This window comes from Bubalus bubalis, chromosome 21 (genome assembly GCF_019923935.1).
Source record: "Bubalus bubalis isolate 160015118507 breed Murrah chromosome 21, NDDB_SH_1, whole genome shotgun sequence".
NCBI lineage: Eukaryota > Metazoa > Chordata > Mammalia > Artiodactyla > Bovidae > Bubalus > Bubalus bubalis.
The window spans coordinates 60,244,309-60,262,880 of NC_059177.1; the positions used below are offsets into that span (position 1 = coordinate 60,244,309).

At 51.7% G+C, this 18,572-nt stretch overlaps 1 protein-coding gene across 2 annotated transcripts in view; it reads right to left on the reverse strand.

The window, feature by feature from the left end:
• CHCHD6 (coiled-coil-helix-coiled-coil-helix domain containing 6) overlaps positions 1–13,089 on the reverse strand; it is a 97,265-nt gene extending 84,176 nt beyond the window's left edge. Inside the window, exon 1 of one of the 2 annotated variants that reach the window (XM_044934299.2) lies at positions 12,695–13,089. In XM_044934299.2, the coding sequence (XP_044790234.1) occupies positions 12,695–12,781 (87 nt within the window). In that variant the 5' untranslated portion in view covers positions 12,782–13,089. The remainder of the gene's footprint in view (positions 1–12,694) is intronic. The other variant, XM_025272903.3, reaches the window with a different exon arrangement.
• Positions 13,090–18,572: the final 5,483 nt, after the last annotated feature.

Consider the following 18,572-nt stretch of genomic DNA (forward strand, 5'->3'; position numbering starts at 1 on the left):
CAAAAAGGGATGAAGAATTCACACAGGCCACAGCATGATGACCTGAGAGCGTCACGCTTAGTGGAGGAGCCCGCACACGGTGCACCCTACCTGTGTGGAACAGCAGCACAGGCAACTCTCCAGAGGTGAAAGGAGGCGAGCTGCCTCGGGGTTGGCTGAAGGCAGAAACAGGGGCTGACGGACAGAAAAGGGTAAGAGATGGGTTTTCCCACATAGTATTTGACATCTCTATTTCAAAACTAACATGTCGTTAAAATTCAAGAAGCATGTGAGTGGTGAGTGCTGAGAAAGAATAAAATACAGTCTTGCAGAGCCGGGCACACGTGGGGATGGTGGGAAGACCCCTCAGAGGAGACAGCACTAAGAGGGACCCCCTGCCCTGAAATGAGGAGGCCTGCCAAGCTCACGTCTTAAGAATCAGGGGAAAAAGATCTAATCCCGAGCAGAGGGATGAGTGCAAACCTCTGAGAAGAACCAAGTCCGGCCTGTCTGAGTGCCTGATGGAAGCCGTGTTAGGAGGAGGTAGACCAGAGGACCAAGCCGGAGAGGAAGCCCAAGATCTAAAGCTCAGTGAACTGGGGAGCAAGGGAGGCTGTGGCGGGTGGGGGAGCTCTGCACAGGGGAGGTGGGCTCTGGTTTCCTCACCCCAGGCCCCCAGGGGGACCCACCAAACTGCACCACCTGGTGAGCGAGGGGTTAAGGAAAACATTGGCAAGCTTCTCAGTGGCAGGAGGAGATTTGTAATATTTTTTAATGTTGCTGCAAAATAAAGCAAGGAATATTTTTAATCAACAAATACACACAGACACACACACAGTAGTCATGCGAGAATAAACACCATCTGGGCAGTGCTCCCTGCACCAAGAGAACCAGAATGGAGGCCCCAGAGCAGACAGGTCTGGGGACTCAGTGCCCGAGGCCCACCAGTCACTGTGCTATCGGAGCTGATCACGGGGAGCTGGGTGCAGTCAGGGGGCGGAGGGCCCAACCCCAAGCAGGGCTGGGAAGGAGGAGCCCACCCACACCTAGCTGTGGGGCCCTGACCCACTCCCCCCTTCTGGAAGCTTCCTCTTGCACACCCAGAAATGGGGCCCGGCACACTGAAGCGGCTGGTGCAGGCCGAGGACAGGGGCTGCAGGGCCAGATGGGCCTGGGTCAGAACCCAAACAAGAGACCACTAGCAGCCTGACCTCGGGCAGGGAACCCTGTCTGCTCCGTGTACCCATCTGTGCCACAGCAGTAACTCACGGTGTGGGCGGTCACACGCTGAGCCACACAGGGCAGCCCCAAGGCCCACGGTGAAGAGACCGCACACCTGGCTGGACACAGGTGCAGAGCGGGGTGACCCACAGCACGGAGCACACAGCGGGGCCTCATTCCTACAGAAACAGGGAGGCAGCACGTCATGGAGGCTTGGGAGGACCTGGAAAGGTTCAGAAAGGCGGCAACTGCTGGCCTGTGAACACAGATGCATCCCACAGCCTTCAACGGGTGCGGAGCAGGTGACTCCCCCTCGCTGGAGAGGGTGCGTCCTCACTGAGCACAGAACCACTGTGTGTGCACGTCCTTAGTGCAGCCCAGCAGTTTCTATCCATGGGAAAATGCCACAGAGAGTGGCAAACCTGGGGCAAGAAATTAGGGACGCCGTGGCCTCAGAGCACCAGGCAGACTAGAGAGAAGTTGAGAAATCCCCACAGTCTGGAAGCGGTGGCAGCTCCCAGCTGTGGGAGGAACTTGACCCAGCAGCTGCCAGGGGCTGCCCTGAAAGACAGGGATGTGATCAGCCTGGCCCAGGCAGTGGGCACCTCCACCCGCCAGGCTCCCGGCCCAGCCCACCCCACTAAACAGACGAAGGCGTGCACGCCTGGCGGTGACACGGCCGCCCCAGAGCAGCACGGATGGGCCTCAGCACAGAGGCCACAGGCAGAGCCGGGCCCTCAGGGGCGCTCGGAGAGGGCAGCCACGGGGAGCCGGGCCGCGGCGAGCGGACAAGTCAGCTCACATAGCACGGCGGGTCCCAGGAGGAGGTCTGCAAGCCACCTTTCCTGCCGCGGACGGTGCTTTACTGAGCCCAGGGCAGGCGGTGGAAGGCGGAGCACGCCTGTGTTCACCAACGGCATACTTATTTAGGAAAACATCAACATGAAATTCAACAGCTTTTAGTCTGAGAAAGCGACCCCTCTAGACTCTGTGAGAGGCGGCTGCGAGGAGGCCGCTTTCCAAGCACTGTTCTTCGCGTCAAGCAAGGCTCTGGGTGCCCCAGGTGACATCTGCATGGCCTCACGCGGGACGTGGGGTGGGGGCCTTCACACCGTGGCCGTTCACGCGCTGTCTTCCGAGGACCCTCTGGGCACCACCTGCCGTGCCCTCCTTCCCTGGCCCACGGCTCCTGCGAGCAGGCCGAGCACCGCACGGGCTCCAAACAAGGCCAGTCTGTCAGAGGCTCCTGGGGCCCACATCCAGCCCCAGGTGGCGCTGCCCTCCTGCGACTCTAAGAAGATGCCTCCGCTTTGCTGCAGCGGTTGCCGTGGAGATTTTGTTGGCTAGTCCTTCAGTTTTCTGTGAGCTGAAATTAGATCCACAGATTAAATCCAAGTGTCTGGACAAGAAGAGTCCTGGAGGGCGGTGACTGCCAGCACCCCAGGGGCCCTGCAGGTGACAAAAACAGATGAGGCGGCCTGGCAGTACAGCGGGGCGGGGACGGTGGTGAGAGCAAGGCCCCAGGGAGGGCAGCGACCTCACAGCTCTAGCCAAGGGTTGCCACAAGGAAATGCAGACCAGTCTTTTGATGTTTACCCCAAAGAACTAAAAAGTGAATTGATGCAAAGCCTCCAAGTTTCAACATGTTGTGAATACCCTGAAGTGCCTGGGCTGATGGTTTCATTCAAGAAGTAAGGATCCAGGGGCTTAAAGCCTTGTCCAAGGGTCCTGCCTGTGAGCCTGGCTCCAGGTCCCATGCTGGAGCCAGAGACCAGGAGCAGAGCTCCCTCCCCCCAGAGCAGAGCCTGCAGGACCTGGGATGGTGACCTCTGACAGTGCAGAGGGAACCTGTGAACAGGTCCTGGGCCCAAGGAAGAAATTCCCCAAGGATGGGGGCGAGTCCTGCAGACAGAGGAGCACAGAAGCATGAAACGGCAGGGCAGGAGCACAGATCCTCCGCGAGGGGCGGGTGGCGACAGGAGGAAGTGATGCCAGCACACACAAGGCCCCGGGAGTCAGGCCTGGGAACCGCGGGAGGCAGCGGGAAGCACCCAAGAATGAGGCGGAAGCGGGCGGCATCCTCAGCATCAACCCTGGGATGATCACTGACCCAGCAGCCGGTGGGGCTGCCTCTGAGAGCAAGGCCGCTGGACCCGCAAGGAAGGAACCTCCATTGCAACGGTCTGGATCCTATCACCACTGCCTGAAACCTGCTCAGAAGTAAAATTTACCTTTTCAAAACACATGACCCTGCTAGCACCAGCAAGGACAGATTTGTGGGAGAGAAGCCTGTTGGGAGAAAGAACAATTTATCAGAGATGCAGGGGAAGGAGGAAGATCAAGTGTTCCTGAAGGGGAAAAGGAGAGGGTAAAACAGAAGCAGCTGGAAGGGAAGACGCAAGAGTTGTCACTGGACGTAGAGCAAAAGTGCACCCAGCCTCTGGGTGAGGACTGGCTGGATGGAGCTTCACATGTGAGGAACATGATGCGTTCCAGAGGGGCAGGGGGACACGCGAGCCCGGGGGAACCGCAGGAAGACCCGGCAGCAGCGTCGGGACAGCTCTGGGCTGGCTTTAGCATCCAGTCACCAACAGCTCACAAGCAAGGATGAAGGAGGTGGCCGGGGCGGGGTGCAGGAGGGAAGGAGGGCTGAACAGGAAACGCTTTGCAGGGGACAGCAGCGGGATCCTGGAAACCAGGGGGACTGCAGGAGACGCACAGTGACCTCCCTCCAGGGTGGAACCCGCGGGGTCCAGAGAGCAAGTGGACTTGAGATGAGCCTATAGGAGCCAAAGCGGACAGCCCCCTTATGTTCACATTAATTGACCGTTGACCCAGGAAGATCTTCAGCAGCGCTCAGCACAGTCACAGGCGTCAGCATGGAATTTCACCTGCCATGAAGGACACACCCGAAAGTCACCTGGGTGCTCACACCATGTAAATTCATTACTGGTTACACCACGGTACTACCCAGAGGACCTTACAGGACGGCCAGAGGTGCCCTGATCGCCAGCTCCGCTGTCCCCACACACCGCCAGCTCTGCTGTCCCCACACACAGCAAGTCTGGGAGCCCAAGTTGAGGAACAAGGGCACCATCCCACCTGTAGAACGACCCTCGTCCTCAGCAGCTGGGGTCTGGGGGAGGGACCAAAAGTGCTCTGCGCCCCTGCAGAATCAGCTCCTTTGTGTCCAGAGAGCTCAGTACCGGGAGAAGTGGTGTTCTGGGAGCATCGAGGAGAACCCACCCGGAAAGTGTCTGGCCTGGGACCAGCACCCAAGCCACACTGCCAGACTCCACACCCAGACGGGAGCACACGTGTGCTCGCAGCAAAGCTGGGGGGAACTGGGTTATCCGACTCCCGGCTGTCTTAGTCGGTGTTTCCTGTTGTGAGCCATCCACAGCACTCACCAATGGTCAGCGCTGAGCCGGGCAAGAGTGCGGAGGACACACCATCAAGCCACTGAGGCACCTGTGCTGAGCACAGCCCTGCCCCGCACGTAAAGAGGGAGCCGTGGCCCCCTGGGAGTCAGGCTCCAGGCCAGGTCCCCTGGCCTCTCCTGTTCTCCACGCTAATCCTAACAGGTGCTAAACCAAAGGATGTGATGTAACGTGACACAGTCAGGAGTGCTGACGACTGCACGGAAACATTCGAGATGCATGTCACTCGGCAATGGCAGGGTGGAAAAGGACCTCTGCTGCACACATGAGGAAAGAGTGAAGCCTTGAAAGAGTGAAAAGCGGAAGAGTAAGGCTCTCAGGTCACAGGTCGCCAGCTTGGATGAAAATGATCCTCAAGTCACCAATCCAACCACACAATGTAACACGCGCATACTAATGATCTGGGAGCTAGTGAGCAAGGCAACCTGCACTCCCCAAGCTTATGGAAGAAAAACAGGCTATAAGGACACAGAGGAAGGGGTGGTGGAGAATATTAAAAGATAAAACCACCAATCTGATAAAGAGTAACTATGAAAAGCGTACAGCTAACATACTCAGTGGCATAAGACAATGTTTTCTCCCTGAATTCAGCAGCAAGACATGCGTGCTCACCACTTCTACTCAGTACTGTAGTGGACATTCTAGCCAACACAACAAGGCATGAAAAAGAAAGTAAGGGCATCCAGACAGAGGAAGAAGTAAAACTGTCTTCATTTTGCAGGCACCATGATCGTACCTACATAAACCCTAAGGAATACACACACACACCAGAAAACCCTATTAGAGCTAATGAATGAGTTCAGCAAAGGTGCTGGACACAAGATCAATATATGAAAATGAAATGCATTTCCATATGCTCGCAGTGAAGAATTCACAAATGAAATTAAGGAAACAATTCCATTCATAATAGCATCATAAAGAATAAAATGCTTGGAAATAATTTTTAAAGAAATGCAAGCCTTATACACTGAAAGTATCAAACACCACTGAGAAAAACTTTAAAAGATCTAAATAAAGAAAAAGAGATTTCATATTCACAGACTAGAAGACTCCATATTGTTAAAGTGACAATTCTCCCAACATAATCTTATAGATTCAACACAAACCCCACCAAAACCCCAATAAACTTTTTACAGACGCTGACAAATTGATCTTAATATATGTGTGGACATGCAAAGGACTTAAAACAGCCAAACAATCGTGGGGAAAAAAGGAACAAAATTGGAGTCTATATACTTCCCTATTTTGAAACTTCCCACAAAGCTTCAATAATCATGACAGTTTTGTACTGGCAAAAAGATAGACATATAGTATACAGAGCAGTGGAATTTAAACAGGATTGAGAGTCAAGATATAAATTCTGAACCCTTATGTTTACTTACATACTGATGTTCAACTGGTCAACTGATGTTCACCAAGGTCCCAAGATATAAATTCTGAACCCTTATGTTTACTTACATACTGATGTTCAACTGGTCAACTGATGTTCACCAAGGTCCCAAGATAATTCAGATGGAGAAAGGGTAGTCTTTTCAACAATGGAGCTTGAAAAATTAAGTATTTCATACAAAAAAAAAAAAAAAAAAGACTGACAGAGCTCAACATGCTCAGGAGCTTGAGCCAAATCCAACTCAAAGCCTGATTTTATAAATGCAGTTTATGGATCAGCCACACCCACTCATTTACATACTACCTGTAGCTGCTCTCACCATAAAGCGGCAGAGTTGAGTAACGGTGATAAAGATTTTCTCCTCAGCAAAACACAAAGTATTTACTTCCTGGTCATCTACAGAAAAACTGCCAACACCTGACTTACAGCCTTACTTCACAACACCCACAAAATTTAACAAAAAATGGATAAATGTAAAAGCCAAAACTATAAACCTCGTAGAAAAAAACACCAGTGAAAATTTCCACAGCCTTGGGTTAGGCAAAGATTTCTGGGATATGACACCAAAGTCCAACCACTCAAAGAAAAACATTAATAAACTAAACCGCATCAAAACTACAAATATTTGCACTTCAAAGACACCATTAAGAAAATCAAAAGACAAACCACAGCTTGGGAGAAAATATCTGCAAATCATAACATCATAAAGGGCTTGTAACCAAGAAATAAAGAAATCTTGCAACTCAATAATAAAGATAAATAACCCCATTAAAAGCTATTAAAAGTGGGTAAAAGATTTGAATACACATTTCACCCCAAAAATATGTGAGTGGAAAATAAGCACAAGAAAAAACATCCAACATGATTAGTTATCAGGAAAATGCAAATTCAAACAACGAGATACCATTTCACACTCAACTAGAATTGCTATAAACAAAAAGACCGTAACAAGGGTTGGTGAGGATACGGAGAAACTGGAATCTCATACACTGCTGGGGGAAATGTAAAACAATAGAGTCACTTTAGAAAATAGTTTGACAGTTTCTTAAAAAGTTAAACCTAATAATTTACCAAATTTAAAAACAGAGTGACGTAGCACTTCTACTCTTAGGTTATTTATCCAAGAGAAATGAAAACATTATGTTCACAAAAAAACATATACACAAATGTTCACAGCAATATTATTCATAACAGTCAAGAATTAGAAACAACTCAAATGCCATCATTGTTTGACTGAATAAATAAAACCCAGAAAGTCCATATGAGATGCCATTTGGCAATAAAAAGGAATTACTAAGTCACACAACGCCGAGGAAGCAACACCAAGACCATTGTTCTCAGTGAAGGGAACTAGACATGAAATATCTATGATGTATTTATTTGAAATATCCTGAAAAGGCAAAAAAAAAAAAACAGAGGCAGAAGGCTTAGTGGTTACATGGTGCGGGTAGTGGGAACGGGGAGTGACTGCAAATAGGTACTAGGGACCTTTTTAGGCTTTGTAATGTTCTAAAATTCCATTGTGACAATTGTTCAACTCTGTAAATTTGCTTAAAAAAAACACTGAAATGGTGAATTTGATATGTAAAACAAATTGCAGCAAAGCCATTTTTTTAAAAACCATCCTCAGATAAAATCTTTCCAAAGCTCCACCTGTTTAGAGGACCACCATGTTGCATCAAGAGTCAAGTGTAAAGAGCCCTGCATCACCTGTCCAGCCTCATCACCTGGCCACTTTCTCCACCATCCCACCCGTGCGGCTGCCAGCACACAGGCCACGGAGCTGGAAAGTCTGAGCTTCCAGCTCTACCACAACTTTGCTGTAACCAGGGGCTCCTTCCCCTCCTTGAACCTGCTCCCACACCTCTGAAACAGGGATGAGATCTCACAGGGTCAGCCTGGGGGCCAGATGACATAGCACCCTGAAACCACTCAACTCGGAACAGACAGTCCTCCCTGCTGACCCAGGCCCATCATCAGCGTCACCTCCTCTGAGGAGCTGTCTGACCAGCCCACCAGGAAGCCCCATCGCTCTTATCCTTTTTGTTTCCTTCATGGCCCTTGCAGGGGGTTTTTCTTCTTTTTTTTTTTTTTTTTCTTTCTCTTAGTTCCTCATCCTGTGCTGAGGTCTCCATAGGGACAGACCTTGTGCTTTGTCCCCTGTTGTCTCTGCCAGGCCAGGCCCAGTTCACAGTGAGCACTTGCTGAGGTGGTGGGTAAGAGTGGTACCCAAGCCTGTGTGGAGGGCACATGGCCTCCGGTGTGGGCACATGGGGGCTGTCTCTCATGTTCCACTACCTCCTCTGGTCTTCCCCTCAGCAGTGCTCCAGACCTGCCTCCTGGAGCACTGAATGATGGTGAAGATGGTGTAGCTCTGAGGGTGAAAGGAGCCTGGAGACATCGCTAGAGCAGCAGCCTTGGGGAGTGACTTGGGCACGGGATCGGGGGTCAACTGGTTGGAAGAGTCTACGTGCTAACAAGAAAACACAGAGCTATACAAAAAAGATCTTAATGACCCAGATAATCACAATCGTGTGATCACTCACCTGTGATCCACCTGGAGGATCACAGACCTCCAGAAGATATCCAGACATTTTGGGTGAAGTCAAGTGGGCCTTAGGAAGCATCACTATGAACAAAGCTAGTGGAGGTGATGGAATTCCAGCCTGAGCTATTTCAAATCCTAAAAGATGATGCTGTGAAAGTGCTGCACTCAATATGCCAGCAAATTTGGAAAACTCAGCAGTGGCCACAGGACTGGAAAAGGTCAGTTTTCATTGCAATTCCAAAGAAAGGCAATGCCAAAGAATGTTCAAACTACCGCACAATTGTACTCATCTCACATGCTAGTAAAGTAGTGCTTAAGATTCACCAAGCCAGGCTTCAAAAGTACATGAACCGAGAACTTCCAGATATTCAAGCTGGATTTAGAAAAGGCAGAGGAACCAGAGATCAAATTGCCAACATCTCCTGGATCATAGAAAAAGCAAGCGAGTTCCAGAAATACATCTACTTTTGCTTTATTGACTACACCCAAGTCTTTCACTGTGTGGATCACACCAAACTGTGAAACATTCTTAAACAGATGAGAATACCAGACCCTTATCTGCCTCCTGAGAAATATGCAGGTCAAGAAGCAACAGTTAGAACCAGACATGGAACAGACTGTTTCCAAACTGGGAAAGGTGTATGTCAAGGCTGTATATTGTCACCCTGCTTATTTAACATCTATGCAGAGTACATCATGCAAAATGCCAGGCTGGAAGAAGCACAAGCTGGAATCGAGATTGAAATAGCAATAATCTCAGATATGCAGATGAGACCACCCTTATGGCAGAAAGCAAAGAGGAACTAAAAAGCCTCTTGATGAAAGTGAAAGAGGAGAGTGAAAAATCTGGCCTAAAACTCAACATTCAAAAAACTAAGATCATGGTATCCGGTCCCATCCCTTCATGGCAAATAGATGGGGCAACAACGGAAACAGTGACAGACTTTATTTTCTTGGGTTCCAAAATCACTGCAGATGGTGACTGCAGCCATGAAATTAAGCCCCTTGTTCCTTGAAGTAAAGCTATGACCAATCTAGACAGCATATTAAAAAGCAAAGACATTATTTTGCTGACAAAGTTCCATCTAGTCAAAGCTATGATTTTTCCAGGAGTTATGTATGAATGTGAGCATTGGACCATAAAGAAAGTTGAGTGTGGAAGAACTGATGCTTTTGAACTGTGGTATCAGAAAAGACTCTTGAGAGTCACTTGGACTGCAAGGAGATCCAACCAGTGTATCCTAAAGGAAATCAGTCCTGAATATTCATTGGAAGGACTGATGCTGAAGCTGAAACTCCAATACTCTAGCCACCTGATGTGAAGAACTGACTCACTGGAAAAGATCCTGATGCTGGGAAAGATTGAGGGCAGGAGGAGAAGGGGACGACAGAGGATGAGATGGTTGGATGGCATCACCAACTCAATGGACATGAGTTTGAGCAAGCTCCGGAAGTTGGTGATGGACAGGGAAGCCTGGTGTGCTGTAGTCCATGGGGTCGAAAAGAGCCAGACATGATTGAGGGACTGAACCAAACTGAACTGAACATGCTGACAGGCAACCAACTTTAACTGAGTCACCTAAGATGGGTATGGGAGGGGCACCGGGAACAGTCACATACAGGACATTCTGGCCATGTGCATACGTCCTCTTACTGGAGGATGACATTAAACATACTAACTGAAATGACATCTGTATATATTTCACACATGCTTGCTCAGAAACAAATGGAGGTGAATATAATTGCAGCATTTTGCATTAATTAAATTTTTTTACTTTCCTTGGAATTAGGACTTGAACTCAATATGTAAATTAATGCTAGTAAGTGTGCAGTCCATGGGGTCGCAAAGAGTCAGACATGACTGAGCAACTAAAGTGTGCAAACTAGCAAGGCCTTGGCACATAATATTAAGGGAACTCGAGGGCTTTCCAGGACCAGGCCGGGGGGATTAAATACAAGAGGTCTTTAGAAATGTTTAACTTTCTCTGAAGGAGCAGGCAGGTTTTCTTCTTTCGCATCCACTTTCTATTACATTAATTTCTCATTTGATTTATCCAATAACCTATGCCAGTAATTTTTACTCACCTGCTTAAAGACAAGGCGGACTCTTCCACCTCGTCACTTTGCTGGCAGGAAAACCTTATGCCAACCACTGCACTGCCGTCACCTCCTTTCTCTGGTTTCCCTCTCTCAAACTAGGCACACGAGTGGATAGAAGGATGGATGGATGGATGGACAGATGGAAGGAATGGAGGAAAGAACAGGGGAGGAAGAGAGGAAAGAAGAAAGGGCTCTCACAGCTTGGGTCCATCACCCACCTGTATGCCTCTGCACGAGTCATTCTCTGATGAGCGTGCGCAAAGCTCCCTCTAGTTGGAACCGTCTCTGGTGGAAGTAAGCAGGGTAGGCGCCGCGCCTAGCCAGCCAGAGGCTGTACCAATTTTCACAGCGCCTTACATATCACTGGGGATGTACGTGGGCTGGAGCTTGCAGTTGTGAGAAAAGGCTATTGCTTGTCCTGGAAAGATCTGGCTTAAAGTCCCAGAAGTAACACTTTGAAGAAGTTCCCTAACCTTTCTAAGTCTGATTCTCCAGTTTTAAGAATTTATACTTTGCAGAACTGCTAAAAGAACTAAAATTAAAATGTACCCATCTGTCATAAAACCCAAACGAGATGATGCTCCTCTATCAACTTAAAGGAGTTCCCTAGGAAGCCTCGGACTGACCAGATTTTCCAACAATCCCCAAACCAGATAACAACGGTGGGCAAGTGCCCAGACAGAGCCTGGAGCATCTTTCTAAATTCTGACTCAGGTCTGCCTCTAACCTTCCAACAGGAGCTGAGCCGTCTTCTCCCCATTTTGTCTTTGCCTCAAGTCAGGTCAAGACTGGATAACACCTAGTAAGCACCAAAAATGCTAAGTAGGCTAGGCAGAGAATAGAGGACCCCACAAATCACTGTACTTTTTCTAAGCACATGCACACGTATCATCTTATCCTAGGCAGCATCTAGGATTATCACAGCGTCTCCTTTTTTTTTTTTTAAGATGTAGTGACTGAGACTCAAAAGATAAAGCTGTTCACTCCAGGCCATACAGGTAATGAGCATCTCTGGAGAAGTCAGAGCACCTGACTTCCTTTTCTGAGCCACCTCCCTAATTAGTGAATTCACCAAGGCCCGGCTGAGTGCCTTCCATGGACACTTGGTGCCTGCTTCACTGGGTTCTCCATTTAATCACTCAGCACCGGTCTAAAAGCACCCATGAGATGCGAGGCACAGGTGCAGGAGGAAGGGGGCTCCTGGAGTCGGCCTCGCTCAGTGCCAACTTGCTAGCTTGACGTGAGAAGTACTTCAAGCCTTAGCTGTCCTCCAGCCACAAAATGGGCCAACAGAAGCCGACTTCTCAGAGGGCCATGGAGAATTAACTGACAGGATACCCGCAAAGGGGGTACCACGCCCGGGCTGAGGACTCAAAACGTGAGCCAGGGGAGGCTGTAGTCAGACAAGAGCTTTGGCCTCAAGGCGGAGACACTGCGGCAGGCACAATTAAGAACTGAAGCCGGCACCTAAGTTTTAAACAGTGGTGAGCGAGAGCCACGACAAAACCCGCGTGTGGCCGCGGGGTGGGCAGGCGCTTCAGACCTTGTCACGGAAGGATGCTGAGGTGAGATCTCAACCACAAGAACTGAGGAGCGGATTTGAGGGAAACTGGAGGCGCGAACACAGCCCCGTGCGGGGGTCGCGAGCAGAGCAGGTGGCAGCTCGACGGACGAGGAGGCCTCCAGGCCAGCGCACGGGGGGCGGGGGCTGGGAGGGGCTGGCACGGGGAGGGGGCGGGCGTCGGGGGGGGCTGGCACGGGAGGTGGTCAGGCAGGTCAGCAGCGCAGCTCCGGGACTCAAGGGGTGCAGCTTGAGGTCCTCTTACAGGCATCGTCGTCCGAAGGCGGCGAGGACGCGGATCCGGGGCGACAGTCAGGCAACGAAGCCCCGCCCCCCATCTCCGCCCATCCTGCCACCCGGAGGAGACGGGGCCTGAGGCGCCCTCCCCCTCGCGGTCCTCTCACGGCCGAGAGACGGCACGCCTCCAAACGCCCTCCCGCCGGCCGCCCGCTCACCCGGATGCCCTGCAGCACCCGGACCCGCTCCTCCTCGTCCATCCCGAAAGACGCCCTGCGGCCCTCGCGGCTCTCGGCGCTGCCCATGGCGGGAGGCGGCTTAGGAGCGCCGGCGCTGACGGGACCGGCGCCACCTGCCAACAAAACCGCGTCCTATTGGCGGCCGTTCGGAGTCCAGCCAATCCCGGCGCGGGCCGCAGGGCATTGTGGGGGCTGTAGTCTCGCGGCGCCTCCCGCCGGACCCGGAGCACGAGGCGCGGCGTCCGAGGTCAGACAGCGCGCGGCGGGATGGCTGAACGAGGGGGCCGGGCCAAGGGGGCCAGGACACCAAGGAGGCCGCAGCGGGCGGGCGGAGCCGCCTCAGATTCGCGGTGAAAAGGCAGCGAACGGGCCTGTGACTGAGCGTCCTCGGCGCTGAGGAAGACGACGACGTCGCGATGCGGAAGAGAAGCTGGACCTGGCGGACGCTCCTCTCGGGGGAGGAGGCGCTGGAGGAGGAAATTCGTGCGAAGCCCCTGAGGCGGAAGAAGGAGGCCTAGGGCCCAGCTCGGAGAGCGTGAGGGAGCAGAGCGGACCGGAGGAGAGCGGCCAGGGCCTTGCCAGCAGGAGGACGGGAAACGGTGCTCAGCGTTCAGGAGACACGCGATGTGCCGGAGCGTCGTGTTCACGCCTGTCTAGCTGGTCACAGGTGTAGTGGTCGCGGCGACCAGAGAAGTGCCGACATCGATCTGCCACCGTGCGCCCCAAGCGGAGTTTGGGATCTGGAACTGGGGCACGCCCTGCGGTGTCCCAAGGAGGAAAGAAGAGATTAAAAAAAAAAACCAAACAAAAACAAGGAGGATCTCGGAACGCAGGAAAGGAAAAAGACCCTTTTTAGTCCTTCCCTCCCCCATGTTGTAGCCATTAAGGAATTTCAGGTGCTCCTGAGCAGTATAACCTGTGTCCCCTTCTACACCGGTAAGGAGAAGGTATTTGCCTGACTCTTCCCTCACCCGGGGAGAAGGCAATGGCACCCCACTCCAGTCCTCTTGCCTGGAAAATTCCATGGGCGGAGGAGCCTGGTAGGCTGCAGTCCGTGGGGTCGCTAAGAGTCGGACACGACTGAGCGACTTCACTTTGACTTTTCACTTTCATGCATTGGAGAAGGAAATGGCAACCCACTCCAGTGTTCTTGCCTGGAGAATCCCAGGGACGGGGGAGCCTGGTGGGCTGCCGTCTATGGGGTCGCACAGAGTCGGACACGACAAATGACTTAGCTTAGCTTCCTTCACCCAGTATACGTGCCTCATCCAATCAGCAAATGACTGGCAAGACCCCTATCCCGCTCCTTGCACCCTAGGTATAAAATTGGACCAAGGACCCCCGTTCAACTGTTGGCTCACCCTTGAGCCAACCCATTGTTTTAACAGTGTCTCCCACTCTAATAAACTTTATTTCTCTCTCATTCTGTCTTGTGTCTGGAAATTCTTTTCCAGCTCGCAATCGGACCACAACACCCCCCCATCCTGACTGCTCCATGAAATAGTAAGGGTCATTTGGAGCCTCTTGGAACCTGGAAGGGCAGGGGTGAGGAGGAGAGAGTGGAAAAGAGAGTGAGCCGCTCTGAGTTGAGAGCAGCGGGTGGCGGGCAGGGGGGAGCCTAAGAGGATTTTTATTCTCCAGGATAACAGGGACATCTGCCAGTTTCCTTCAGATTACTTTGATTAGCAAATCTCCCTGCATCCCTTCCATCCTCCGTCTCTCTCCTATAAACAGAGCCTGAGTGGGGGATTCTGGTGCGAGTTGTTTATTGGCGGACTACCTCAGGAGAAAGCCGAGATGCCATCAAATTTGTGAAGCTCTCTGCAACCCCACAGTGGAGGACATCTTTGCAGTAGCCATGGAGATGGTTGACAAGGACCATCCCTGAAGCACAGCCTGCCCTTCACCACCATCTGAATGTGAGGGGGACAGCAGCAGCCTCCCCACTGCCCCTCCTGGTAGACTCTGGTGGTTGGGGAACCTCCCCTCTCCAGCCAGGAGAAACAGGCATCAGCATGACACTCAGGTAGGCGTTCCCATGAGGTGCCTGCTCAGAGCACGCGCTCCCCACGTGGAGGACTCAGGGCTGAGAGTCTGGGCCGGTGCAGGATGGAGGCGCTTCCCATCTGCCTGCCTGGCAGGTTGGACGTCTCCCCGTGGTCTGGGTGTGGAGGTGCCAGGCCTGGGCTAGTAGCGTCACACCTGCCGTGCCCACCTCCTTCGGCCCAGATGGAGGGGGCGGCTGCAGAAGGCCACTGCCCCTCGTAGCAACAGAATTCCCAGAAGCCAGTCTCTCCTGGAGTGGCACTGGTCACCCCAGCCAGGACCAGGCCCTGGCAGAGGGGCAGGGTGGCCTGGGTGGCTTTGACCAGCCAATCACTCCCGGGGTCTGACGGAACCAGCCGCCAACATCAGGAGGCCTCTCCACCCCTGCAGGTCCCCTGCAGGCTCTCCCTACATCCAGGAAGTGTCGCTGGGGAGCAAGCCTCCAGGTGGGACCTGCCTCCCCCACCCCCCCACCCCCAGCCCCACCACCACCACCACCGCCAGGTTCCTTTTCGCTGAAACTTCAGCCTCAGGAAAGGATGCTTCGGGGGAAGAACCGGCCAGAGAGGCACTCTGGAGTCGAGAGCCTGCGCCCCAGCGCGGCCCCAGGACGGGCAGCCCCTGTCGCGGTTCTCCCACGGCCAGCTTGCAGCACGTGGCCGCGGGTGCCGGGGGACCGTGAGCTCAGTGGGAAGAGAGGGGCTTGGTTCAGCGAAGGCGCGTGTGCCACTGGCTGCGGCGGGGTCGGCGGAGCGGAACCGGTCTGCTGATGGCTGCCTCGTCGCGAAGCGGTCCCTCCTTAGACGCCCCCGCGCACACGGGCGTGCGTGCGGGTACAAGCTGCAGGTACCCACGTGCACGCGCAGTTGCACATGTGCGCGTGCCCCAACCGCCCAAGCTGTAACCTGAGCTGGGCTTCGCGTCTCTCCAGCACAGACTCTGGCCCCGCTCCGGGCAGAGGCTCCACGTCGGGCGGGCACAGCCAGGCCCAAGCTTGCGGAGCAGCCCAGGCACGGCCTCGGGGGCCACCGAACCAGACCTGCCTCGGCGGCTCCCCCGGAATGTCGCGCCCCCACACCCTGCCTCTCACCTCACACTGCTGTATTTTCTTCCCTCCTGATAAGATCGCTCTCTGGATCGTTGTTGCCTGTTATTTGTTTATGGTTGATCTCCAGGCAATACCGCCCACACAGCTCCCAAGACAGAAGCTTCAAAGCCGAGAGACTGCGTCGGCTTCATTCATTCCGGAGTTCCTAGCACCTGGCACAGGCCCTGGGACGGACCGCATGCTCAGGAATGGGCCCTGGCTGGCTGAGTCACTGACCCACTGACCGACTGACTGACTAGGCTCCCCTGCTGGTGAGCCAACCGCTCCAGGTTCAGAGAGGCAAGAATCTGAGTAATTGAGAGGAGAGACTTTCATTTCGGTCCCAGCTGTGCTGCCCAAGTGGTGGCTTCACCAAGTTCCCTCGCTGCCCTCTGTCTCAGTGTCCCCATCTGTAAAACAGGCATAAGCACAGTAGGTGCCTGTAGTGGTGATGTGGGGTTGGCTGGGTTGATACATGGCTGCACAGGGACCCAGAACAACAGCAAAAGGAACATTCAGTTATCACTAGTTACCGTTCCTGGGCTTCCTGGGTGGCTCAGATGGTAAAGCGTCTGCCTACAATGCAGGAGACCTGGGTTCGGTCCTTGGGTTCGGGAAGATCCCCTGGAGAAGGAAATGGCAACCCACTCCAGTATTCTTGCCTGGAAAATCCCATGCACGGAGGAGCCTGATTGGCTACTGTCCATGGGGTCGCAAAGAGTTGGACACTACTGAGCGACTTCACTATCTATCTATCGTTACACTATCCATCATCCAAAGAAACCTCCCGAGGTGGGGCTCAGATAGGGGACATGGCTATGAGATCGCAGAGATGGAATTTGAACTATGGCCCAAACATCTCAGAGGATGAAGCCCTTTCTAAGGCTCCACCGGCTGCAGCGCCTTCCTTGGAGTGTGGTCTGCCTGGCCCTTGGGTGTGAGGCTTGGGATCTGGGATGAAGGCCCAGCAAAGGGTGTGGGCCTGGGAAAGGGGAGAAGGGGCTGCAGCCCCAACTCTCAGACCTGATGGGAGACCATCCTGGCACTGGCTGCCCCACTTCCACCGCCTGCAGCCACACCCCCTCCCCATCACGGGACTCTTAACAGGGTTCTATGAATTCATTCAAATGTATGCACAAACTAAGGAATCGACACTGCGCTGTAATAAGAGCTACAAGCTGACAAGATTCCTCCTAGAGCTAGTGGTCATTCTGGCTGCCTACCTGGCACAATGGTTTTCCAGCCTTTTGCACCTATTAGCAGGGGAAGGAGGTGCCCACCTGGGAGTGTCGGGTGGGGTCTGAGTAGCTGAAGGGGTCTCCATCAGAGCTGCCTGTGCCTTGTCTGCATTCAAGGTCCCACACAGAGCTGGGGCCATACCAGAAAGTGACTGGGGACCGTTCCCTTTCCTCACATCATCTCTAGCACCCTTCTCAGCCAAGCTAAACAAAAACACCTTCCAAGTGGAAGCCTTGTGTTTGCTGAAAGATAGGCTTCCTAGGTTTCCACCAGCGTGAGAGAGAAGAAAGTTTTATTTTAATTTTAGTTGCAATTCCCTGACTATTACTGTATCTAAAGTTAAACATCTTTTTATTTACATGCTGCTCATTGATATTCTTTTGGGCTTCCCAGGTGGCGATAGTGGTAAAGAACGTGCCTGCCAAGGCAGGAGACCTAAGAGACACAGGTTTGATCCCTGGGTTGGGAACATGCCCTGGAGGAGGGCACAGCAACCCACTCCAGTATTCTTGGCTGGAGAGTCCCATGGACAGAGGAGCCTGGCGGTTGCAAAGGGTCAGACACGACTGAAGTGACTTAGCACACATTATGCCGGATAGACTGTTTTCATATAGATCTCCACCAATTACATAGATGTTTATATAGCTCTTATCCTTTATTGAAGATTTCATTGTTTTGCCACTGAATTTAAAAAGCCAGCTTCATGGTAAACTACTTTCCACATGTACACAGTACATATCTAGATTTGTTTCTCTATTCTTTAGCTATTTTTATAGCAACTCACCACTGATTTAACTGCTATAACTTCATCAAGTATTTTGAATGTCTCACAAGGAAACTCCCCTGTTTTACCTTTTAAATTTTCTTGAGGGAAAGAAACCATCTTGTTATATATCATTACCAGTCTTCCTGAGCTTTCAGCTGGGGTTGTGTTGGATTTATAGATTGATTTATGGGAGGCCTGATATAGCTAGCTCTTCTTGAAGGCCATTCAGTAAACTTTGGTAGGTTTCTTTATTTAGTATTTAGACATTTTTATGAGGTTTCTCTCTAGATATTTTATGGAATTTGTTTCTCTTAAGAATGAGTTCATTTTTCATTTCATTTTCTAATTGGTTTTTGCCAGTATGTAATTAAGCTATTGATTTTTCTATGCTGATCTTATATCTGGCTGCACTGCTAAACTCCTATTGGTTTGCCAATTGATTCTCTTGAGATTTTTCTAGGTGGATGATCATATGGTCTGCAGATAATCTCAGTTTTGTTCTTTTTTTCCAGTATTAATGACATTTTCCCTGATACTGGGTTGAATCTCCAATAAAAAGGTTGGATAGCGCAATGATAGTAACTCTGTTTCATTACCGAGCAGTGGCAATTAGTGTAGAGTTTCAGTGCCTCTCATCATATTAAGAGAGAACCTAATTTGCTAGAAATTTTGTTTTTTTTTTATCATAAAAGTACATATGTTGAGCATTTTCAATAGTG